Source organism: Lycorma delicatula, chromosome 1 (assembly GCF_047948215.1).
Source record: "Lycorma delicatula isolate Av1 chromosome 1, ASM4794821v1, whole genome shotgun sequence".
Taxonomy (NCBI): domain Eukaryota; kingdom Metazoa; phylum Arthropoda; class Insecta; order Hemiptera; family Fulgoridae; genus Lycorma; species Lycorma delicatula.
The window spans coordinates 131,747,358-131,774,498 of NC_134455.1; the positions used below are offsets into that span (position 1 = coordinate 131,747,358).

At 29.2% G+C, this 27,141-nt stretch overlaps 1 protein-coding gene across 1 annotated transcript in view; it reads left to right on the forward strand.

Annotated features, from left to right (window-relative positions):
* The window catches only part of LOC142322275 (uncharacterized), a 176,529-nt gene extending 150,063 nt beyond the window's left edge, over positions 1 to 26,466 (forward strand). The window contains exons 2-3 of the mRNA XM_075361180.1: positions 9,714 to 9,864; positions 25,811 to 26,466. Coding sequence (XP_075217295.1) covers positions 9,714 to 9,864; positions 25,811 to 25,946 — 287 coding nt within the window. The 3' untranslated portion in view covers positions 25,947 to 26,466. The remainder of the gene's footprint in view (positions 1 to 9,713; positions 9,865 to 25,810) is intronic.
* The last annotated feature ends 675 nt before the right edge of the window (positions 26,467 to 27,141 follow it).

Here is a 27,141-nt window from a genome sequence, read left to right on the forward strand (position 1 = left end):
AGTGACCTGAAGTTGGAAACAGGTCAAACTTAAAAAAGCATAACCGAGGAATTTACTCAGAACCCCGTTAGCCAGCTCTATGTAATGTACTTAAGTACAGCTGTTGCCGCCCTGGACGTGGAACGTAGATGGGGATTATCTACCTCAGGACATTATTATTATTATTAAAAAAACACAAAAGAAAAACTTTGTATTAAATCAGATAAAATAAAGACACCATCATTAGTTGTGATTATTTATTTAATACAACAGCTCTAGTGTTACATGCAATTTCAGTTATTTTATGATACAGAAATTTTGTCATATATAAAAAATGCCAACCCTGATTGGGATTTGAATCCAGAACCTTCTGGATGAAAACCGACAGAGATGTTAATACTTTGCTACAGAGCCTTCTTTGGGTGAGTTACATGCAATAAAATAAGTTTTAATATGATATAACTCAGGTAATTTACAAGACACCTTTAATGAAGTGAATGAAACAAGGACCTATAAAAAAATTTAATAGTACTATTACACTGCTTAACAAAAAAAAAAACAAAAAACAGGAAAGTACTCTATTTAAATTTTGGTAATTAGAAATAATTGTTTGCTTAGGCTATATATTATTTTAGTAAATAAAAAAATTAATTAAAATGTTCAAAAATTAAAATAATGAGTAAGCAAAAGTTCACACAAAAACTCCTCTATTACATTTTTATCAGATTAAAGTTAAAAATATGTATATATATACTCAGAGTGTTCTGGTATGTATTCCCCAAACTTCAGGTACCAATTCGGACACCAAAATGAGCAAAAAAGTACATATCGACATAAGTCCTGTTTTGTTTCATTTTCCTTCTGAATGCCATTTTGTGATTTTCAACAAAAAATTATTTCTCAGGAACAGATACTACTGTAATTAAATTTGTTAAATCTAAGAGTAGTGTTTTGTTCTACAAAATAAAATAAAATTGAAAACATCACTTTCAAATATCTTAGTAATTATTTGTTTGATCAAATTTTTACTTGTTATAAAATATATTAAGCATTTTATTTTGAACAAAATGAATGCTCATTTGTAAAAATCCGTTGCCAAACAATCGAGTTATTGCAGAAAATTAAGCTGGCAGTACGCTTGCACACCATAAGCATACTGATAATTTTTTACCTCTTTAATTTCCTCCACTAAATGTAATAAAAATTATTTATAATAAATAATAACAGTAAATTAGTAAAAAAAAGTGATCTGATGAAATTAGGGCTGTTGTTTTCTATTTTAATTAAATAATACTTTTTAAAGATACAATAAATTGAAAAGAAATAGTTTCCTTCCAATAGAAAACACTATTTGTGACATAAAATATCAAATTTAATAAAAAATGAAATTTTTATATGGTATTTATATACCTAGAAAAGGCATTTTATAACATAGACTAGAATAAAGTGTTCAGCATTTTAAAAAAATTAGGGTTCAAATACAGAGATAGAAGAATGATTGCTAACATTTACAGGAACCAAACAGCAAAAGTAATAATTGAAGAATATGAGAAAGAAGCTGTAATTAGAAAGGGAATCAGACAAGGATGTTCCTTCCCTGTTACTTTTTAATCTTTACATAGAACTAGCAGTTAATGATGTTAAACAACAATTCAGATTCGGAGTAGCAGTACAAGGTGAACAGATAAAGATGCTACGATTTGCTGATGATATAGTAATTATACCAAGAGTAAAAAGGATGTAGAAGGAACAATGAACAGCATGGATGAAGTCCTAAGCAAGAACTAATGCATGAAAATAAAAAAGAACAAAACAAAAATAATGAAATGTAGTAGAAATAACAAAGATGGACCACTGAATGTAAAAATAAGAAGAGAAAAGATTATGGAGGTAGAAGAATTTTGTTATTTGGGAAGTAGAATTACTAAAGATGGACGAAGCAGGAGTGATATATAATGCCAAATAGCACAGGCGAACAAGCCTTCAGTCAAAAATATAATTTGTTTACAACAAAAATTAATTTAAACATCAGGAAAAGAATTTTTAAAGTATATGCTTGGAACGTAGCTTTATATGGAAGTTGAAACTTGGAGGATCAGTGCACCTGAGAAGAAAAGATTTGAAGCTTTTGAAATGTGGTGCTATAGGAGAATGTTGAAAATCAGATGGGTGGACAAAGTGACAAATGAAGAGGTGTTATGGCAAATTAATGAACAAAGAAGCATTTGGAAAATATAGTTAAAAGAAGAGACAGACTTAAAGACCACATATTAAGGTATCCTGGAATAGTCGCTTTAATATTGGAGGGACAGGTAGAAGGAAAAAATTGTGCAGACATGCAGCGTTTGGAAAATGTCAAATTGTTAGGGACGTAAGATGTAGGGGGGTATACCGAAATGAAACTACTAGCTCTAGATAGGGAATCTTGGAGAGCGGCATCAAACCAGTCAAATGACTGAAGGCAAGAAAAAAATATATATAACCTTGTCACTCGTAGAAAAATGTAAACTGGGTAATATCTTTGGATAGAGCAGTGCTACTATCTAGTAAATCAGAGAGAAATGAAGTTTGAAATGACATAGAACGCTACTTAAATCTCAAAATGTCAGTTATTTTTATGTACAACCATGTAAGCCTGTGATAACGATATGAAGATTTGTTTAAATAACTATGAAAGCATAAAAATTCCATTTTAATAAAAAAATTATGGTCTAGAAATCTAAAAAAAGTCTTTTTATCTTAGTTTGATTAAAAATCTTTTTTATATGAAAATGTTGAAATATCTCTTTGATATTAATGTACCATATGTTGATAGCAACTGTTCTTTGTTTACAGATATCAAACTTATGTTTCTTCATCTGTTTTATTTATCCTGTAGTATTGCAATCCAAAGATTGAATGTTTTATATTCTTATAAATATTTTTTTGTTATAGAACGTTATAAATATTTATTAATACAGTAACAACGAGCTGATACCCAATAACAGTTAGTGATAATAAATTTCATAACATGCAAAAATAATTCCAATTCCATTATTTACTAATACTCAAACCTGAAGTGTCTGGATTAAAGGCAGAAATCCAACACAGTGATTGATGGAATACATCAGAATAATTAGACTAACCTTTACTGAATTTATGACATGTTTAATATTTGCTCTGTTCAAAAACAAGTCATTTATTCCTAAAAAATAATAACTTATATCAAACTAAACTCTACTATTTATGTTCTGTTTAATAATACAATATTGTGGTCTATAAGAAAGGATATTATGCTTCAGTTTTTGTTTTTAATACATTTTTTGTAAAAAAAGTTCCAATAAATTATTTATATAAAATTAAATAAAAAGATTTCATTAAAGAAAAAAAAACCAATGTTGCTTTGTTGATGTGGTTTTAAATAATGACTTTTAGTTAAAAAAATAAATAAACAACCAAATATTTTCCCTACTTGAGAAGTGCATTCTTAAAGATATATTCAAATATTTAACAGTTAATGCTTTTAAAATTTTATTATATATATATTATATATATAATATCATCACACCCAATTGCCCATGGGGCAGAGCTACTCTAAAATTTTTAATGGAAAGGACACGGTTTTAACATATCATTTTAAAGGGCATTAAATATAAAAAGTTTTAATATAAAAAACATCAGGTTACAACTATAAAAAATTGATGTCATTTAATATTTTTTGCAGCTAGTTTCAAAAGTGGCCAACAGTACACCTCCAAGTAGCGTTCTGGTGTTGTAAAATGGGTAAAATATTAAATATAATAAATATTTAATAATGATGACAAGTTTAGAATTTAATATTGAGTCACTTCAAACAAATAAAACATGTAGTTTGATTTTGTGGCAAATAAAATTAATTTGATCATTCAAAGAAAAATTTAACATCTAATAAAACACAGATAAATTTTGTATTTTGGCAGCATAAATACTACAGTTATCATTAATAGGAATTATATTCATACAATTAGCAATATTATATCTTCCTGAATAACACAGTGCAATGGTTTTTATATTAAAAATTAGATTGTTACAATCCATCTGACAAATAACTTTTTAAACTGGTAACATATAATTTTCAAGTTCTTTTATATAATTATTTAATGTTGTATCATCTGTGAAGAGGGTTGATTGGTTTAAGATTCATTTCTTTATAGATAACTGATCATTTCAACATAGTAAAGGTTGAAATGATGTAAATGTAAATGTAAAAGTAAATGTCATAATGTAAATGTAAATGTAAATGTAAATGTCATAATGCTTTTCTCATAGATGGCTAAAAGCCATCTATGAGAATGTGAAAAAAGACTATAATTGACTAATAATTAATTAATTAATTGACTAATGACTATAATTTTACATGAATCGTGAGTCATCAGTCATCAGTTATGACAGTACATTTTGTTAACATAAATCAAATGTACTTAGAATAGAATTTTACTAATAAATAAAAATAGGAACGGAGGGGGGATGTGGCGACCAGACACCACCAAGTGGGTGTTCTTCTCCCTCTGGGAAGAGGGGGGGGGGGAGGTTGAGATAATAAATAAAAACCAATATTTTTAATAATGCTTATTGACTTTATAATCACAAAACTATCTAAACAGTACAACTTCAAAATGTTTGTACGATCAACAGTAACGCTATATTTATTCATAATCCTTAAAATATCAAATGTTACGTAAATTTTCAGCTCTTAGAAACATGATTTATAAAATACTCAACAGATCCAGTTTGTTTGAAAATCACATAAACCTCAACTCTAAAATAAGATATCAAAGTCATTTATTCACTACTATAAGAATAAACAAATAAAGAGAAAGCAAAGACATAGAAAAAAATTATGTTAATGTATGTAAACAAAGATGAAAATTAGATTTCAGATTTATTTAAAAAGCTGAATATTTTGTAGCCTTTGGCCCAAAAAAACAAATTATAATATATAAATCCCAATCACTAAATAAACACAATCCTCACCGATACATAAACTAAACTTCTGTGATGCAAACTATTCTTTTTCTTCAAACACACTTTGAACATATAAGAGCATAATAATGTCATACAATCAAAATTATCTAATTATTTCATAGAAACATTAATATGCGTAACAATAACAATGATAACCTTGATGTACTTCATATACCTATATAAAATCAAGGCCCATATCTTAATGCATTAGAAAATTATGTAATATATAAATACACAATGCCTTTGGCCCAAAAAAACAAATTATAATATATAAATCCCAATCACTAAATAAACACAATCCTCACCGATACATAAACTAAACTTCTGTGATGCAAACTATTCTTTTTCTTCAAACACACTTTGAACATATAAGAGCATAATAATGTCATACAATCAAAATTATCTAATTATTTCATAGAAACATTAATATGCGTAACAATAACAATGATAACCTTGATGTACTTCATATACCTATATAAAATCAAGGCCCATATCTTAATGCATTAGAAAATTATGTAATATATAAATACACAAAATTAATATCTGTAGTAATAATATTATTATTATTATTATTATTATTAAAATTATTTATTTATTTACACATAAGCAACAATTTATTCGAATGTGAGACCTCCGGATGAAAGGCCGTGATGCTACCTCTCTGCTATGGAGATTGGTAAAATAATAATAATGATAAAGTTAATTCTATTTTACAAGAAGCGCTTTCAATTTAATTTCAATACACAGATTAATCAGATTATTATAAACATTTATAAATCTTACATCATATAACGTATTCTCAGTTCACATAGCATAACTGATACCCAAGATAAGAAGGTACAAATTTTTTATCATTTTAATAATATTTAAATGCACCACTTTTATAGTGTTGCATCTCATTTAAGATAGTAAAATATAATATTTACTATTTAAAAGAATATTTGCATATTTAATATACCAGTTAATCAAATTATTATATAATAAAAGTAACTTAAAGAAGTAATGATTATAAAAAATTAAAACATAAATAAAAATATTTAAACATAAAAATTTCCTTAAACTTAACCTGCAGTCTACCACAATATAATAAAAAGAAAAAAAACCAATAATTGTACACAGCAAGTACTTCAAAATACAAGAGGTTAAAGTTTTGAATCCCTTAAAAATCAAACATAATCAATTTTAATATTGTTATTATGCCTTCAATTTTTATCTCTACAAATAAGATTTGTATTTGCTCTTATTACACTAAAAATAAAACAAAAACACAACTTTTTATTAATAATTGAATTCCCTTATCGAGAAATTTTGATGTGTTCTGTCTTCTTTTAAAAACCTCATCGGCATCAGCATGTTCCAATCCCTCCTATTCAAATAAGATAACATTACATTATGTTCTTAAATATCTGCTTCCAGATGTCTTCAAATATAATTAAAAATAACAGTACTACTTAAAAAAGTGTTCTATATGTTTTAACAACTTAGATTTAAATAATAAATGAAGATGATTGGCAAAGTTCTTTATGGAAGATGTTAACTAGTGATGTTTAGAGGTGCACCTAGCTCTGAATATCTCTTTTATGAGAATATGTTACGTATCCTTTAAATATGCATTATCTCTTGGTTCCCAATCAAAGAATTATTAATATTTATATAAACAGATTGAATTCAAATTTTTCAATATTCTAAATACATGTCATTCTAATTTAAAAAAAATCCCTTTCAACCCAGAGATTTCAACCCAGAATTTTCTGGGTTGAAATCTCAGAAGTGTAGAGACATTACTATTCTGCTAGGTGGTCAACAGAATGACAAGTTTATATTGATAAATTATTCTCTAAAATAGTACCAATAGATCAAATCATGAATATTTGCGGTTGATAATAATAATAACTAACTCATTCAAATTTAAAAAAGGTTACATAATAACTCTCATATGAATATAAATAAATAAATAAGGTCAGTGGTCATAAAGAAACTAGAATAAAAATAAATATGAATCCTTTAATATTTACTTAAGTAGAGCATACAACTTTATTGCTTAGTTCAATGTATGAATTCGAACACTTTGGATTTCAGTTTCATCACTACAATCGTTTATTAATTTTCAACTCTTTTCTCTTCTTAAAACATTAAAAAAATGAAAATAATTGAGGTGAAGAAAGATATGTCGGATACAGAAGGTTTGAATCTATATCCAATAAAAAATGAACACAGGGAATTGATATATATTTTTTTAATATAATTTCTCAAATTAAATATAGATCATCCAAATATAAAACTAATAATTAAAGACACATACATACACACAGAGAGAGAGAGATTGCATTTTATGTTATCCAAGAATTAATTCTGCTATACAACTAAAACTAACTCTATAAGGAGCAGGTACATTGCATACCACATTGAAGAATATATATTATATATAAATACATAAAAAAAATAATCTTTAGCTTAATTTAATCTGTATGACGGATGTATCCTCAAGAATTCTATAAAACTATTCAAATCTTTTCTACTAAAAAAATCTACACTTCCCAGTGATAAAAGTCATCTTCTTATTTTAATAAAAAAATGTACATTTCTTGCATATTTTTATTCCATTTACAAGTTTACTGTAAAGTCTAGATGTCAAAGAGCACATTAACATTAACGTTTTGTGTAGAACATTTGTTTACCCTAGACTCAGGTTAATAATTATGAAGCAAACTTCTGTACTCATTTCTCACATATGTGGATTTCCACTGTTATTCTAAAATAGCTTCTTATTTTGCTTCTTATTTAAAATAGCTCCTTGCACGCCACAAGGTGGAGGTAGATTTCACCGGTGCCAAGTCGGGGATAAAAAAGATTTCCGCCTTAAAGTTAAGAAAAACTTCAAATTTACTCAATATGACAGTGATTGCATATGAAAAAAAGTTTCACATGTTTAGTATACGACAAGCCCCATCTTCTTATAATACCAGCAACATTTTGGTCATCCCTTGCCGTAAGGTTTAGTCATATCAAAAATTGTTTAAGTCAAAAGTTATAGGTAATGTTTAGAGGACTTACGACCACGTTAATACTGTGCCTATTAAGGGAGGTATGATTTTTTGTCTTCGAAACCCCATTTTTTCCATCCTCTGGGCCAATGGTTGGTAATATCAAAAAAATTTACTGAGATAAATTTTTGGCCCTTATTCAAAGAACAGTAGGAACTTTAAACGAATTCGATTTTTTTACTTAATAAGAAAGTTATAGCGATATTTTTTTTTTTCATAAAAGCCCCCATTTCCATTCCATTGGTCTGATTTTTCCCGTTAATGAACTCGACCGAGATTTTGGGTCGTTATATTTTATGTATCATTTTGAAATTGATTGGCGCAAAATTATGGTAATTATCGTGTCTACAAGAAAGTGAAATATTTATATATATATATATATATATATATATATATATATATATATATATATATATATATATATATAAACTTTTGAACTGATGGTGGTTTTGGGGTCTGGGAGATGTGAAACGCGATGTTAAAATTTTCCGGAAGTCGAATCATTTTACACGGATTTGAATACTAGATCGTGGATACTGGTGTTCTATGGTGGTTAGGTACAAGACTAAACTGTGCAAGACTAAACTTCATTTACACTCATACTTATCATCCTCTGAAGTATTATCTGAACGGTAATCACCAGAGGCTAAACAGGAAAAAGAAAGAAAGGAAGTCGAATCATGGTGCCCATTACAATAGGTAGATTTGTTATGGAACCTACCTAAAACAGCAGTAACAAGCATTTAACTATAATAAAAAAAAGCATTACTCTTTTCACTAATGATGATTACTAAATCAATAAAAAACAGTATGATATAAATTAAAAAAAATAATTTATTGAAAAGATTATCTATCAGTTTGTTTGAAATAAATAAATTCTTTATTCTGATAATTGGTAATAATAAGTCCTGTAGATCACATCAAAAAATGCTTAGATAAAAGAAAAAAATTAATAAAGAAAAGAATTACTCCTGTATTTACTTAGATAGATCAAGGGAAACTACGGTAAAACTTTGATCAGAGTAATATCATAGTTGGCAATTATAAAATAAAGATTAGATGTGGTTAAAGTCTATATTAGTTATTTAAAATATAAACACATGAAATAATATTAAGGTAAATATGTGAAGATATTAAATATAAAAAAACAATTCAAAGTTAGGATTTTAATGAAAGTTATTTACACATATTTATGTATATGTTATGTAAACAGAGGTATAGAAAATTATATATATATTTTTTTTTCATTTAATGTCATTTAAAAATTCATCAGCAGATTAATATTGTTTCTATAAAAGAAAATTTTATTTGTATTTTAAAATAAAATGGTAGGCAGATTTTTTAAATGGCTAGGAATTCATTAAAGTGGCAAGGGAAGTAAAAAATTCTTTCTCGTTTGCCAAAGTATTGTGTTGACACAAAATAGTTCTGTTGCCTGGTTTGATAGAGGCAGATATTCTTATGTTTTAAGAGTAAGTGGCTATTCTTTTCAGTAGAAATTACATATTTGTATATTAAGCCATAATAATGTTAGAAAATATCAGAACATTTTAAAATTAAAATTTCCCATTAATAAAAAAAAAGAAATGACAAAAATTATACAGCTTTGCTGTAATAAGTTATAAAATATACATTTGCTTTTTATAAAACGTTTATATAATATTTAATTATTATCTTATTTTCTATTAATAGTATTCTTTTTTTCAGGGGAGAGGCCATTTCAGTGTCGTTGGAGTGGGTGTGGTAAAAGTTTTGCCAGATCAGATGAACTAGCTAGGCATCTTAGGACACATACCGGTGAAAAGAATTTTATATGTCCTGTTTGCAATAAAAAGTTCATGAGAAGTGACCATTTAAGGTTTGTTACAAAAATGTTTCTTTGCTTTTTTAAATAAATTAATATATGTTATACAGGCAATACCTTAGCTTCACTTTCATAACACTCATATACTACCAAATATATTTAAAGGAATGATATATATACATATATATATATAAAAAACATTCTGAAAATGCATATAATTTATCAAAATATTGACCATTGTGCCAATTAAACTTAAAAAACAACAACTTAACCACCAAACAGTAAGAAACACCTAACAAAACTAACAATAGTCGACTTTTGCGGGATCCCACATTATCAGTTGGTTTGCAATGTTAAAATTGCATCAACAAATAATAAAAACAAAGGAGAATAAACAAATAAAAATTTAGAAAACATAAACCCTAACAAACAAAAAATTTTTAAACAGGCAATTCCATAAGGCAATTCCACTGCCTTACTTTTTTTCTAATGTTGTTAACTTGTTTTAGATTTCTTCTTACTGTGTTTGGTGGTAAGTTGTTGTTTTTCAATATATATATATTTTTTTGTCTTCAGACATTTGACTGGTTTGATGCAGATCTCCAAGATTCCCTATCCAGTGCCAGTCATTTCGGTATACTCCCCACATCTTACAATTCCTAACAATTTGTTTTACATATTCCAAACATTGCCTGCCTGCAAAATTTTTCCTTCTACCTGTCCCTCCAGTATTAAAGCGACTATTCCAGCATGCGACTATTCCAGCATTAATATGTGGTATGTAACTCTGTCTCTTCTTCTAACTATATTTTTCCAAATGCTTCTCTCTTCATCTATTTGCCACAACACCTCTTAGTTTATCACTTTATCCACCCGTCTGATTTTCAGCATTTTCCTATAGCACTGCATTTCAAAAGTTTCTAATCTTTTCTTCTCAGGTACGATTGTCCAAGTTTCACTTCCATATAAAGCTACGCTCCAAATTAAATTAATTTTTTATGTAAACAAAATATATTTCTGACTGAAGGCTCGTTTTGCCATTACTATTTGACATTTTATATCGCTCCTGCTTCATCCATCTCTAGTAATTCTACTTCCCAAATAACAAAATTCTTCTACCATAATCTTTTCCTATTGATGAACCATTGAATGTAATAACATTCAATGGTGTGTAACATTCATCTATCAGCTGCAATATATCTGAAATCCAAATATATGTATATTAAAATCTGTAAAGGAAAACAAAAACAGGAATATATGAAACAAATAATTAAGTATGTAGGATTTAGGAAATATGTTGAAGCTAAAAAATTAGCACTAAAGAAAAAGCAGTAGAAAGTAGTATTAAACCAGTCACCTAAAGCTTGAATTGACAATCAATCATCTGACAAAAAAAATCTGAATCAATCCAATAGTATGGTTTTATTAAAGTTTTTACCAATAATAATATTTATTTGATTGTAAATAAACTGTAATCATTGACATATTAAATGTAAGGTTTTATGAGGTTTTAATGTGCTAAAAATTTATAGTGTTATGATAAAAAAATAAATCATTATAATCTGTACTGCTAATAATTTAAGTAACAGTTTATCAAAATTAATATGTAAATTATTTATTTATGAAATACTATCTAAATTTTTAATCTGCCTTAGTACATTCTTTTACTAAGAACAGAAAATTCTCAACCAAAATTAAAAAAAAATATTTCAAATAAATGTTACTTTTTATTTTATTTTATTTTTATCACTTAAAAATTGTTCCAAAATGATTCATAACTGAGTAAATTGCAAAAATAAATAGTTTTGCCTTGCAGAACACATGATACTATTGTTAAAAATATAAAAAAATATGTTATAATTTTGTCTACAGAATCTATTTATTAAAATGAAAATGGGGAAAAGATAATTTATCATTGAAAGTATAAATCACCCCAAATATTTGGAAAATCTTACTTAAAAAAATTTATTAAACACAAATTTAGAAAGAAAAAATTGCTTTGTAGATTTGTTTGTAAATAATATGTTGAAAATTATTATATATCTCCTTGTTATTGGAGTTGATACTAATGTAACACAATTTTAAGTTATTTGGGTTTCAGTATAATTGTTTGGAGATACGAGTCTTTAATAAAAAAATACCCAATTATTTAAAAAAAAATATCTTTATTAAACCAGACGATGGAACTGTTTTTGTATAACTCCATGTAATACTTTGGCCTACGAGAATGGGGTCTTATTATCCTTCCATTGTCATTTTTAATATAAAACTGAGTACTTAAAAAATCTTTCTACAAATTTATTTAAAATATAATTAAAAGATTTCTTTTACAAAAATATCATTACTTTGTTGATGAGTTTTTAAAAAATACTAATTAAAAAATTTTTTTAAAACCCTGAATATTCTGCTTCCTGTTCAACATGTACTTAAATATGTGCTCAAAATAATCTTCATTGAAGTCCTGAATAGTAAATTATTTTATAACAATTTCTTATTTTTAACATATTTACCTTAACATTATTTTATCTGCTTAATTTTAATTATTTAATATGGATTTTAATTATATCTATTTCTTATCTTGTAATCCACGTTTTTATATTTATAACTAGCCGGCTCGTCTAGCCAGAAGACAGAACCTGGACCTCTAGGGCCAGGTCAGCTCAGATGAACCCCAGAGACAATTTAGATGCACCAGAGGGCCTACCCCAGAACCACAGAGCTTGCTTTGCTCGCCATTCCTTTATTGCCAGTGGGACCAGCACTCTGGACACCTTTTTTGAGGAAGAGGTGGAGGAACCCCATTTATGGGCACCTAAGAAGTGTCAGGCTCACTAACAGGTTCCACCAGTTATAACCAAATTCGTATGTATACCTGCACACTACCGAATAAACCTCCAACCCTGGCTTCCCCCTTCCCCCTTCCTGCTACTTAAAAAAGCATTTCATCAGAAGAAGGGGCTTTGCTATTCACCTGCTCACACAGTCATAGCAAACCAACAGGAAGTCACACACCACTGGAAACAACACATACTGCACGTCAAATACAAATACTGACAACAAAATCAGACAAGAACCATGCAGAAAACAGGACAAAGCTGCTAACAACCACAACACCCACTCGATACACACCCACACAGCAGGATCAAGATAGAAATCTCAAATATTGACACCACTTGCCAGTGACCACCATCAGATGCACGAGTAGATTGTCCCAGGTTTCAATCACACACAGGGGATCCCCTTGGCAATCAGCCGAGAACCTGTCTGCCCCCGTGTCCTTCAGCGCCATTATCCTCTGCAGGACTCATCATATAAATCCAACTTCCTCATGACCGTCCTGATGAATCTTTCCACAGTCTTCCACTATGCCTCACTTTCTAATAGGATTCGTAGGGTATCTTCGGAGTGAAACATGTGCTCACATCTCAGGTTGCCGAGCATCTCTCCACGTTCTATGCCGAATCGCGGGCACAGAAAGAATACATGTTGGAGGACACCTGCAGAGATCGCTTCAGTCACCATTCTTGTCAACTCAGAGGGCTGTGCCCCCTTGGCCCCAACACTGTTTGTAATCCTTATGATTGTGAGAATTATACTGATAAATAACGAATAAAATATTTAGGCTTTATAGAAACCTGAAAAAAACCATTAAATTGCAAAAGACAGAATGATAGTAGCTATGGTAACTAAAGTACACACACCTTCGACGACGAAAACTTCATAATCGTTTTCTTTGCCATGGAAGCAGAAATTAAATAATGAAGTCATAGTACAATCTTTTTTTTCCTTAATGAATATCGTTAATTTACAAGGAACTAGGGCATCGGTCTGTAACACATCGGGTTGGTCTTGTGGTGAACACGTCTTCCCAAATCTGCTGATTTGGAAATCGAGAGTTCCAGCGTTCAAGTCCTAGTAAAACCAGTTATTTTTACACGGATTTGAATACTAGATCGTGGATACCGGTGTTCTTTGGTGGTTGGGTTTCAATTAACCACACACCTCAGGAAGGTTCGACCTGAGACTGTACAAGACTACACTTCATTCACATTCATACATACCATCCTCATTCATCCTCTGAAGTAATACCTTGCAGTGGTTTCGGAGGCTAAATAAAAAAATAGGACACTTCTTATTTTATTTATATAATTTGTTCATCTGTAAACTGGCTAAAGGCTATGAATTTACAAACTGGTGCGTTTGAACGCATCGCAAATATTAATAAGTAACGCAAATTTTAATTTCCAAAATGGACCTACCACATCCAAACTGTGAAAAGAAAAACTGTCTCTCATACAATTTTCCAGTTTTCAGAATTTAGTCGGATTTCTCGAGAATAGAATGAAAAACGTGTCTGTTAACTCAGATTCTAAAGTCCGAGCAGTTACCCAACAAATTAAATAAATCTAACATCGCATCGAGACGTAACCGCAATAATATTACAAACTTTATAAATACAAACCATTCCAAAACATTCTATTTACAAATGAAAAAGATTTCAAAGACTAAATGTAAGTAATCGAAAGAAATTTCTAAAAAAAAAAAACATTGTTTTAATTATCTACATCCTGGTCAACTTGTTAAACGTTTTCCTAGTAATATGTCTGTAAACTTTGTTCAAAAAGGCATCATTCATTAAAAAATGAAACATTTGATTTCAAAAATGGTTCCAATACAAATTTTGTCTTTAAACTGCAGACAAGAAGAAACATTCTTCGGTCTACTGCCTTATGTAAGTTTACTAATGGTAATGATACTGCTTGCAGAATACTCCTAGATTATGGTAATCAAGCAAATATTTCTACAAACTGAATTCCCGCTAAAGTTGGAACTTAAATTCATTGGAAATAACCTTCCGATATCTGGTACTAATAACATTGATAGACAAAAAAAAAACATTTTTTAATGTTTCTCTAAGTGTGATACCATTTCTTGAATCGCTTTTTTACGTACATTACAGATCTGTAAATACAATTTTTCTATCACCCTTAGTTTTAAATAAATTACGCTACAAAAAAAATTAAGGGAAAATGTAGTTAAAATCTGTAAAATGTATAATTTTCATGCCCATACCTGTGTTAGAATGATTTCCCTGATGCTTTTCTTTTATAAATAGCCTCAGAAACATCTCGAAATAATGTCGAACAGTAATCGGCTAGCGTGTTAGTATTCCATTTCCCTTTATAGCGGCTTTCCATTACCGAAATGTCTTGGCGGAAACGTTCACCGTGTTCGTCATTTACGTCTCCGAGGTTGTCTGAGAAAAAATTCAGATGTGAGTGAAGGAAATGTATTTTCAAAGACATTGTATCCCACAGTTCTGAATGAAATAAGATATTGATTAACAATATTGTGGTATTTGTCGGATTTTTGTTTGCCAAGAAAATCTTTGCAAACGTCTTTAAATGAAGTCCAAGCTGCACTTTATAAATTATTTAACATCGAGTTAAATACATCATCTTTGACCAACTCTCTTATTTGAGGACCAACAAATATTCCTTCTTTAATTTTCCCTTCACTTACATTCGGAAATTTTTGCCTGATGTACAAAAATCCGGGACTATTCTTCTTCCTTGCTTTAACAAAATTTTTCGTTAGTCCTAGCTTGATATGGTAAGGGGGTAAAAATTTTATTTTTTGTTCATCTAAGGGCTCATGAATAATATTTTTCCCATCTGGATTTAAGTTGTCTCGTTTCTTTCACTTTTTGGTAACATAATGTTTATCCCTAGCTCGGCTGTCCCGTTCGCAAAGAAAACACACGTACTTAGTACAGCCTAACGGCATGCCTAAAAAAACAGCTATAACTTTCAAATCACCACATATGTTCCAGCTATGTTTTTTATAATTTATTTTTTCAAAAACGTCTTTCATCACATCGTATGTCTCTCTCAAATTAATACCATAAACGATTGGTATCGAAGGATATTTGTTACCGTTGTGTAGCAGAACCACTTTTAAATTATACTTGGACGAATCTATGAAAAGGCGCCAGTCCTCAGGTTTATGAATTTGTCCTAAGTGCAACATGAGCTCATCAATATTTGTATAATAAAAATCAAACTATTTCCATCAATGAAGTCCTGAGAAAGTTCTTTTTGTCGGCTTTGAAAGCCCGAAATTTTTGTATTTTTTTGAAGTAAATTCTAATCTTGCAGTCTTGATCCTAACAGTTCAGCTTGATTTTTTGATAAATTTAAATCCTTAACCAATTATTTATAGCTTACAAATGTGTTAACAAAGTTGAACAATAAAAAATGAGCTAACAAAATACAATATCGGAGCTTAAAATGCTAACTATACGTTGAAAAATGAAAAAATACTTTAATTAAAATTAAAATTTTTCAAAAATGGTGGATGATAAAAAGATTCTAAGTTCATATTCGTTTTCAGTATAAAAAACAGATTAAAATCATTTATCGCATGTTAAGAAATAAAAATTATGTTATCAGTGTAGTTTATCTTGTCAATCGAAATACAGCATTAATATTAAATTAAATTCTTGTTATAAAAACTTCAATTTCAAAATACAGTGTGCTGTATTACCCACCCTAACAGATACCTTAACATCTGAATTCTTTGGATTTATTTTAATTCAAGAATATTTTAATGCAAACACGAATATTTATGATAGAATGCATTTATTTCACCGAAACATTATACGTAAGAATTGTGAGAGGCTACAGTTGTCTGAACTGTACGGAGAATTAACAATAACTGCCGAGCAATATGTTTATACAGAGCATTCGGAAAGTCGCTGTGCAATATGCTTTAGAATTAATTATGTGGTAAATTATGTGGTTCTTTCGACGTTAGTTCAGTTGCCCTGTGGTTTTGTGGAGCGTTGTTCAGAATAAACCAAGATGTCAGTTTTTGAGTTGTGATTGAACGCGCTTCGTTTCGTTAGATGTTGTTTTGTTTATAGGAATCAATAGTGGCAAGAAACGTAGCGGTACTTTTGGTTAAGGAACGCATTTTTCTCGTTGAACACGTCTTTTGCGAAGGTGATAGATATACTGACGTAGTGAAACACAAGTTTTCTGAAAAGTTTCCAAATACTCCTGTTTCTCATCGCGATGCGGTTCGAAATTCTTTTCGAAACATTTCGAGCCATAGGTTCTGTTGAAGACGCTGATTGAAGAGAAAGACCACTTAAACTAAACGAACAGAAGCTGCTTGATATTTCGGATTCTGTGGCTAAAAGTCCATCAGTCAATGCGTAAGTAAGTTAGCACATCAGCAAGATATAAGACTTGCTACCGCACATAAAGCTGTAAGAAAAGAACCAAAACTTTTTTCCCAACAAAGTAATGTGTGTTCAAAAACTGAAACCTACAGATCATGCCAAAAGACTAAATTATTGTCTACAATTTAAATGTTTTATTGCCCAGAATTCCGTAGGTATCCTTGACATTACTTTTTTTTACTGATGATCATCTGGAATGTTATATAATTAAAAAAATACATGACTGTGCTCGACAACTAACCCCACCACCAAATGAATTACACAAACAATTTTTACAGGTAGTGAAAATTGGATTCTAAATCGGTGTGAGTAGAACGCACATTGTGACTCCAATATTTTTTTAAAATACAAATAAATATTGATTGTTATTGTGCTGTTTTAACAAATTTTATTAGTCAGTTAAACAAGTGGTCGTGGTTGGTTCCAAAAAGATGGCACTGCAACGCATATAGGTACATGCCTTCTTTACAAAATGTCTTTGGCAAACAAATCATTTCGAGAAACCACGATCACCCAATCTGACTCACTGTGCCTTGTCTCAGATTGCTTTCTACGGGTGACAGCAAAACAAGTAGTGTATTGCAACAGACGATGCACAATTGATGAACTGAAAACCACAATAATGGCATACATATGAGAAATTCCATTGTACATCAGCCGGTTAAAGTGTTTGAAAACAAATTTAAACATGTGCGGTGCTGTATTGATGTTGAAGAAGATATTTTCAAACCTTTTATAAATTATTCCAGTTATTCTTATAAAATTAGATTATTTAATAAAATAATAATCTAAAACAATAATATGTGAAAACAAGTTTTTGTACACAATGTGAAAACGAGTTTTTGAACACACATATTGTTTTAAAACAATATTAATAATCTAAAACAATAAAATAATAAAAAATAAATAAAAGAAACTTCTTAAAAATCACTCTTATATTAAATGTACTAAAGAGTAGAAAATAATTTTAGGATGGTATCTCAAAATGGATTTGACAACAAGTTTGATGGTGATATGTAAAATTATGTGAAAGTCATAGCTTCAAATTAAAAATTTGATGTTTTTGCCAATTTTTTCATATGCGTGATATGACATGAGCACCCCAGTCTTTATGCCATTCATCCGGCATATAAAACAAATTGGCAAAAACATCAAATTTTTAACTTGAAGCTATGACTTTCACATAATCTTACATATCAGCTTGTTGTCAAATCCATTCTGAGATACCATCCTAAAACAGTTTTCTACTTTTTAGTACATTTAATATAAGAGTGATTTTTAAAAATTTTTTTTATATATATTTTTTATTTTCTACTTTTTAGCCTTCATAAATTTATACTTTACAGCTGTGCTAGCACACAGGTTTGAGCGATCTTTCAAAATTTTCATGCCTGTAATTTCCAGTACCACAGACTAGAGAATAAGCAGCTATAAAAGTTCATATATCTTAAAATATTACTGTATATCCTCATATAAAGTTGACTGAAGCAAGATGGAGAAATCATGTTTTTTGCACTTGATTCTTGCCATTATCTAGATGTACAAGCAGCAATTTCTTTTTGGAATCAGCACATTCTGCTCACACATGAATTATGTCTGATGATGAATAATCAGACATAAATATTGAATTTTATATAAAATTTGAACTTTTGCCTCAGATGTAGAAAGAATACTTTCATTATATTTCATCAGTTGAAACGACAATATTACAAACATGGATAATTCTTGAGGCTAGATGGCTGCACCTCCATTGGCTGTTCTGTCAGTTGCACTCCGTCCATCTTCTCCGAGGTACTTGGTTTGTCTACCACCTCACTCAACGTGGCCTGAGGGAACGAGGTTCCATCTGTTTCTTTCCCTCAGTAGACCCAACTTGCTTTCTCGCTAATCTCAGGTCTCTCTTTGCTTCCATCTTAAAAAGGACATGAGCACTGTCTTCTACATCAAAAAACGCTTCTTTTAAGCCCCTACTCGAAAAAACAGGGGGTTCAAATTTGGAGAGTTGGTGGTCGAAATTTTTTTTCAATAAAAAACGAAAAAACTAGGTTTGGGGGCTGTATGAGGGGGTGGATGAGGGTCAAACACCAATTTTTCAAAAAATTGGGCAGGGGATTGAATTTTGGGGAGGTTTGCAGTCGGGGTCAGGTTGGAAGGGAGACCAAAACAAATACAATACATACAACAATACGCATACAACGGTTTGGTCAAAACGATCCTGAGATATAGAATAAAATGGATATTTCAACAAACATGGATATTTCTTTCACTAAGAAAATATGCATATAAACGAAATTGCATAAGTTCAAGGATCTTTTTTTCACTTAGCAACTTAGGGATCTTAGCGACTTGAAAATGTTGCTAAAATGTGTTGTCATCAGGAGAAAACCTGTATGCAAAATTTCAGAGCGACTGGATAAGCGGAAGTGCTTCAAAATTCAACTAAAAGGTTCCGTACCATGAATCTCACATACATAGTCCAAGAGCGAGTTAATATAAGAATGGTAATAACAGAAATACAAAGTAATAATTAAGAAAGTTTCATCATTACACTTTCATAATTAAAGTGCACAGTGACTTTTTAAACATACTGTATAGACTATTCTTTTAAGTAAGAAGAAGAAATAAATGAAAGATAAATAAGAAGGATTATGCCTACACTGATCGAACTCCAGTAGTTTATAAATTACTCTGCAGTAACACAATGTATTTATAAATTTATAAATACATTTATAAATACCTTATACATTTCAAAACTCGAATAAATATTTGACAACAGGTATAGAAGACAAGCAAGCATTGCACGTGACATTAGAATCAACATTTTAAAATCAAATCATAAAAACCAGATATTCATATAATGATAGTTAACATGCTACATGTGAATTTTTACATACAGAATTAAAAATTATGAACTGAACTCGCTTATATAATGTGATACTTAAATGTATACTAAATCTGTCAAAAACAGCTAACTTCACAAATACAACACCGATCAAACATATTATATATTCACTTGTTTTTGGTTTATGTCATCAATAAATTAACTGGCTTGATATGCTTTTCTATTTTTTTCTATTCTGTGCCAAATGACATATTTTTTAACCTTCAACATATTCTTAAATAAATAAATAAATCATGTAAGATAAATTTTAAATACAGAAACAAATCACAAGATAAAAGAAAAAAAAGATGTGATTAAAGTCCATATTAATTATTTAAATACAAAACACATGAAACAATTTAAGATAAATTTAAACAAAACTTAAAAATAATTCACAGATCACAGAAGTCACTGTCTAAACTTATTTTGTGCACTTAGTTAGTTGTATTTTTTGTTTTGTTGTGTTTTTGTTATTAGTATTATTTAAAAATCCATCAAAAGAGGTGTATTATTAATGTAAAAGAAAATCTTTTAATTTAATTTTAAATAAACTGGTACGAAATTTCTTCACTAGGTTTGGAGATTTATAAAAAATGGCAGGTTATAGTACACGTGGTTTCAGCAGGACAAAGCTATGCCTCATACAGCCAACAATATTATGACTTTCTTGGGTAAGTGATTTTGAAGGGGTTGTAGCCCCCTTGGTCTCCTGATTTATCCTCATCCTGTGTTTTTCTTGTGGAGATAACTTAAGGATGCTACGTACAAAACTTATCCTCACATAATCCCTGAAGTGCAGAGCAAAATTGAACGATGTGTCACTGCAATTCCTCAACAAACATTACATGTGTTTAACATTGTATAACGTTGTATTCAATTATGTGAATCGTATAAGGGAGGTCGCTTTCAACAACTATCGTACCCATTTTCCCATAAGGTTGCATCACTTTTTGAATACTTTGTTTATGGTTGTCTATCTTCAGCAATCAGAACTTGATATCAGCCAACAAAAATAACGATAAAATGTATTAAGAAAGATAATGAAAGAGAAACTAGACTCAATTATTACACTATATTGCGGAATAAGAGAACTGAAACTGAGATTAAAAAGCAAACGTATAAAATAATAAGACAAATAAAATTATTTATTTATTTAATCATTATGTTGACAATTTTCTTTTTAAAAACAATTTGAATGTCAAATATTTTTACTTTTCTCTATGTTAATGAAGGATTTTCTAGAGGGTTAGCAGAGCCCACCCCTTAATTCTAACCCCCTCCTGTATCTGGAGAGTTTCATGAGTTCGCTTAAATTTTTTATTGTAAATTTATTTAACATTCTCACAGTCTTCTTATATTGAGAAATGGATTAAAAAATGCAATTTAGTAGCGTATAATCTTTACAATTAAATTACTGCTAGTGGAATAGTGGTTTTTACGTGTTACAACAATATGCTTAATTTATTTCATAGTTTCAAGACCCTGAGTTCAGGTGTCATTTATGCATATTAATATTAGATTAGTTATTCATTGATGTACAAATATTAAATATGTTAAAGCTATGAATTAATCATGAATATTTGCAAGGGATATGCCTGCAGAATTTGATAAAAGTTTTACGACACTGTATTTTATATAATTAATCAACATTATATTTATCATACAATATTATTTATATAAAAAAAAATGTTGTGTTTATGTTTTGTCAAACTTACAACCATTTATTACACTTCTTTTTAGTTAATTGTATGTCACTTATCGTAAATGGGTATAGGTGAACTAATATGAAACACTGGTCATTCCAAAAAATTTCATAACCTTCCAGAGGATATAATGTATCCATGCCAGGCTTTCAGAGAAAAATTGAAATTGAAGTAATTTCAAATTTCAATTTAATTACATGTTTCCACATCACCTCTTTACCAAGCCAAATATTTATTTTTTTTTTTGCAACATGCAAATTACAACAAAATGATATTCAGACCTAAGAATGATAACACAGGCACTATCTTTGTAATAAAAATTATTATTCTTATAGAAAACTTCTCTAACTAATCTTGTTTATGCCGCAGATGTATTACACGCTTCATAACCATAAGAAATAATCTTTATTCAGTTACAAATATTTGTATAAATTATTTGCATAACATTTTTTTGTATATTAAAAACAATATTAGTTTGGATTACTAATTACATATTCAGTTGTCTTTACTATTTTTCTTTAAAGATTTTAAATACAGTAATTACTAATTAATATGTTTTATTTATTTATTCAAATCAACAACAAACTTATACTTAACTACAGATGTTTTATGACAGATGGATTTTGTAAGATAGAGTAAGTACCGAGCCTGACTAGGAATTGAATCGAAAACCATCCGAATAAAAGGCAAAGATGCTACCAGCTCATCACATATATTGTCAGCTGATCAGATTAATTAAACAATATGAAACACATTAAAAAAAAAAAACATTACTTAATTTGTGAATATTTGAAATTTCCCTTTCAGAAGATCTTATTGAAATAATTATGTGTTGTAGGTAGCACTGTTGTAACCCATCCATCTGAAATGGTTTGTCTTTTAATGAATGGTAGAATTTGTACAATTAATTGCTCTCAGTTACTTTAACTCATTCATTATTTTGTTTTTGTAATGATAACACGGTTACAAATGTTTCATTTTTTGGGCACATCAACATCATGGATTTTATATAATCATCATCATGTGTATTCTGCCTATTGGCAGGTCCCTCACACCATTGTTGTTTCCATTTGTTTCTGTCCTATGCTTTTCTTTTCATCTCATCATAACCTTCACTATCCTTTATGTATTTATGTACCTTTATGTATTTATTAACTTAAGCTTTTTTCTTCCTCTTCTTTTCAAGAACTGTATTTATTATTCCCTAATTTCATATTTTACTCTAATTACACGCCCAATCCAGTTTCCTTTCCTTCTTCTGGTAGTCGTTAACATTATTCTATCTTCATTTATTCTCCTTAATACTTCTATGTTACTTACTCTGTCCACCCGTTTTATCTTTTCCACTCTCCTCCAGACCCATATCTCAAAAGTCTCAATATTAACCTTTTCCTTTTTTCCCAGTGTCCATGTTTTTCACTGCCATACAAAAGTATACTCAATCTTTACCAATCTTTTTCTCAGGTTCAGATCCATGTTGTTGGAGATTAGGTTTTTTTTCTAAAGGCCCCTTTGCCATTGCAATTCTCGTCATAATCTTTAGACCAAATTAATGATTAAATACGATGAAAGGTAGGCCTATTTAGATTTTCATTATGTAGCATTATTTCATGAGGGTATTTTCCTCATCATTACTTTAGAGTTTACAAATCTGTTACTACATTGAAATTGAATCATAGCCCTTGGTACATTGTATTTTTTTACTGCAATTTTAAAGGGCATTCGACTTTTTACAGCTTGAACTGTGTCATCAAGATCTTTGGGATCATACTTTATTGATGCCATCATAAAAACATAATAAAGAAAAGCATTAAAATTTACAGTAACAAACATAAACTGCTGCAGAATTAAAAACTAATTAATGGTAACTTATTAAAAACTTGTTAATTGGTAAATAAGATTCAGTGTGAAAATGTTACAATGCCCCTAAGTTAAGCCTAAATAGCTTGGCCAAATCTACCCATGAAGAAAAATCTGGATTATAGGCCTACTGATTACAAATAAATTTGCTAGTTGTTGGCACTACCTAACCTATTATTAGCACCTTATGCCAACTACTGATAAAATTTGATATTTTTCAATGAATATCAAACCATGTTGAGGGTACAACATCTAGAAATGGTTCTGTAAACAAGGCTTAATATTATTTACTAATTTTGAAAACTCCAGTTATTGGCATCCTATGTCAGCAACCTTGCCTGCTTTTGTTGATGATGTTTTGATGTATTTACATTTGATAAATATAAACCATTTTAACTGTTCAAAGTGGTGCTTGTAGGTGCATCTGTTTTAGAGAGAAAATACAATGAGAAAGGTGGTTTCAGAGTGTTTAAACAATTGATTATTTATTCTGAATAATTTTCAGAATCTGAAATTTCTTTGGTAATTTTTTTCTCAAACACTTTTTTTTAAATAAACACTGATTTTTTTCTACTAAATATATAGATTTAACATTAAATTCTAGAATATCTTTTATTTAAGCAATTACTTTACCTTTTTAATTTTAAGTTAAATGAGATCTCTTAAAACAGATAATAATAATTAACAAATTAAAATGACCACAATTTCAAAAAGGTTGTAGCTGAAAAAATTCAATCCACTAATCATTAAAATAACATACTAGCAACAAACAATAAAAATTGAAATGCTGCATTCTTATGATCGAAATATGTTTGTTGTGAATCATTTGTCTTGTTCTCATCTGTGCGTGGTGACTCATATACTTGCATTTGTTTATCTACAAGATAAAATGATGTTGTATCTCAATTAGATGATTTCAGTGGGCATCTGGTCTCTGATTAAATCTATAATTTAATTTAAGGAAAAATGACTCCACCTGTTAACCTTATAAGATTTACAATTCTAAAGTTCATTGTTTAGTTAAGAGTGCTACCCTTTTATATAGATGTGATCAATCTCAATTTAGGTCATAAAAATAGAAATAATTTACTTACTTTTCTCCTTTAAAGTTTCCTAAAGCTGTGGTCTCTTGCGTCAAACAGCATCTCTTAGTTTATGAACAACAGTTATGTAGTATACTCTTTGCTGATATTTTGTTCTTGAGGAGCAAACTCATGCATGCTTTGATAATCAGTATGACTTTTGCTCTAGCCTATGCATCATAACTTATGCAGAAATTCTGGCACGACGTGGGATCGAAAACTTTGGCTCCTTACTCACCAGACTCCAATTCCTTCCTCCAATTTTTGACTCCTCCTAAGGTTAAAATTTCACTTAAAGATAAGAGATTTAAAAACAAACAAGAGATCAAAAGAAATGCGAAAAGAGGATTTATGGTGCTCACTGATATTGACTTTGAAAAATGTTTCCAACAGTGGAAATATCGCTGGGCTTAGTTTGTTACATCAGGAGGATCAGGACCTACTTATAAGCGGATTAAAACTACTTATAACCTACTTATAAGTATTGAAGTAAAAGGTCAAGTATTTTTGTTTTTATGATCCAAGGTTGGATACTTTTTTGATCACACCTTGTACAATTTTCTGTTTTCACATTTTGGAATCATGCGGCTGTACTGAGATTGGGTCATTTTCAAGTGGATCAATTTCTTGACTGTTCAATAATTTTATCTGAAATCAATTTCTTACCTCTTAGAAGGAGGATTCTCTTAAGAGATGCCTTCAGATATAACCCTGTCTGGAGGTCTCAGTCCATCATTTTTTATATATTTAGATTAGAAATACTGACTTTGTTAAGGTTAACTCTTATTGAGAGGAAATTTAATACTGCCTACACTTGATTCACTATTTGTAATGGCTAGAAGTGGCTGTCTAGGTAGAAAACAGATTACTAAGAATTCATAGTCTGCATTTTATTTCCTACAGATGAAGCAATTCGAATTGAAAAAAAAACTATAAAAGAAACAAGTAAAAACAATGTATTAGGTTATAGGCACAAATACACCCAGATAGTGTACAATAAAATTACAAAAATGTAGATAAAAATAAAAAAGAACTCTTTAAATTTAATTTACTGTAATTGGTGCTTAGAAAATACATGAAAATACTTGCACTTTCAGTTCTTGTATAAATTGTATAAATCATGAATTTACTTAAATTGGTGCTTATACTTTCAATACTTTTCATATGATATTTTATTTTAATTAATTTATTATAATAAAAATTTTATTTAAAATTTTTCTTCTTTCAGTAAACATGCAAGAAGACATCCAAATTTTGATCCTGCAGTATTAAGACAACGTCGTGCACCTGTTAAAGCATCATCAATTAATTCAAGTGATGGAACCCCTTCAGAGAATTTGTCAGACTCAATACCTTCACCATAGTACTGAAATATTTTTTATAAATATAAAATTGTAAATTTTATATGGTATAGAAAAATTCAGTTGTAATTTAATTGACAACTGTAACAGAAATCGCTGATTGATATGAAGTATGGTATTTTGGTAACGAAAAGAAAAGGATTTGTTTTGAATGCTGAAATTGTTCTGATCAGAAGAAATCATTGCTTAAAAATATATTAATGATTTGTTATACATTATTTCAGTTGCTATACAATTATAAATTTTGATAAATGGAGAATGATTCTCCAATCATAATTTGTAATTATTTACTACTCAGTTTGAATTATTGTATTATTAATTATTAAAAATATTTAAAAAAATATATACATATATAAATTAATGATAATAATTATATATTTTATTTTTGTTTATTTAATTTTAAGAATTCATAATGAATTTATTTTATTTTTATCTTTTCAATTATGAATTTGTAGTTATCAGAATATAATAAATATATGTAGAAAAACTAAATTTAAACATAAATAAATAGATATTTTATTCAGATTGTTATATATTTTTATATTGTATAAATCATGGTTTGCTGGTTACTACGTGAGTAATGAAGAAAAGTCTGTACATGCATGCCTGCACAAAAATATTCAAAGACTATATTCTTACTTTTAAGAAAAAAGAATAGAAAATAGGCTCTGTTGTAGATGGATATTTGCTTTGCATGCAACAAAATCATTTTTTATAAAATTTACTTCTGCATTATACAATAATTTTTCTGAAAAACTAATTAAACTGTTTGCACTATTTTCTTTTTAATAATAGTAATAATAATTAAGTCCACATTTGTGTGGACTTTCATTTTTTGAAACTGCTATTCATTTATATGGATAAATGTCCAAGGTAAGTAAACTTTAATCTTTTAGGTGAGTTGTATCAAAATGGATATTGATACAAAAGTAATAACAATATAAGGTTGTAAAAGATGGAAGTCCAACAATGAGTCTTAAAAAAATATATAATCATTAGTAAGGACTTAAATCTTACTCTACTAACATTTATCTTTTGGAAATGAACTTCTGTAATAATAAAATGAAGATAATGTAAATTAAGATAATGCTGACCACCACCTTTTGTGGATTATTTTTTAACTGTTTCAATTAATACAATAAAGATGGATAACAACATCCATCCAATGAGATCATGCTATGTCGACATCCATCCACCT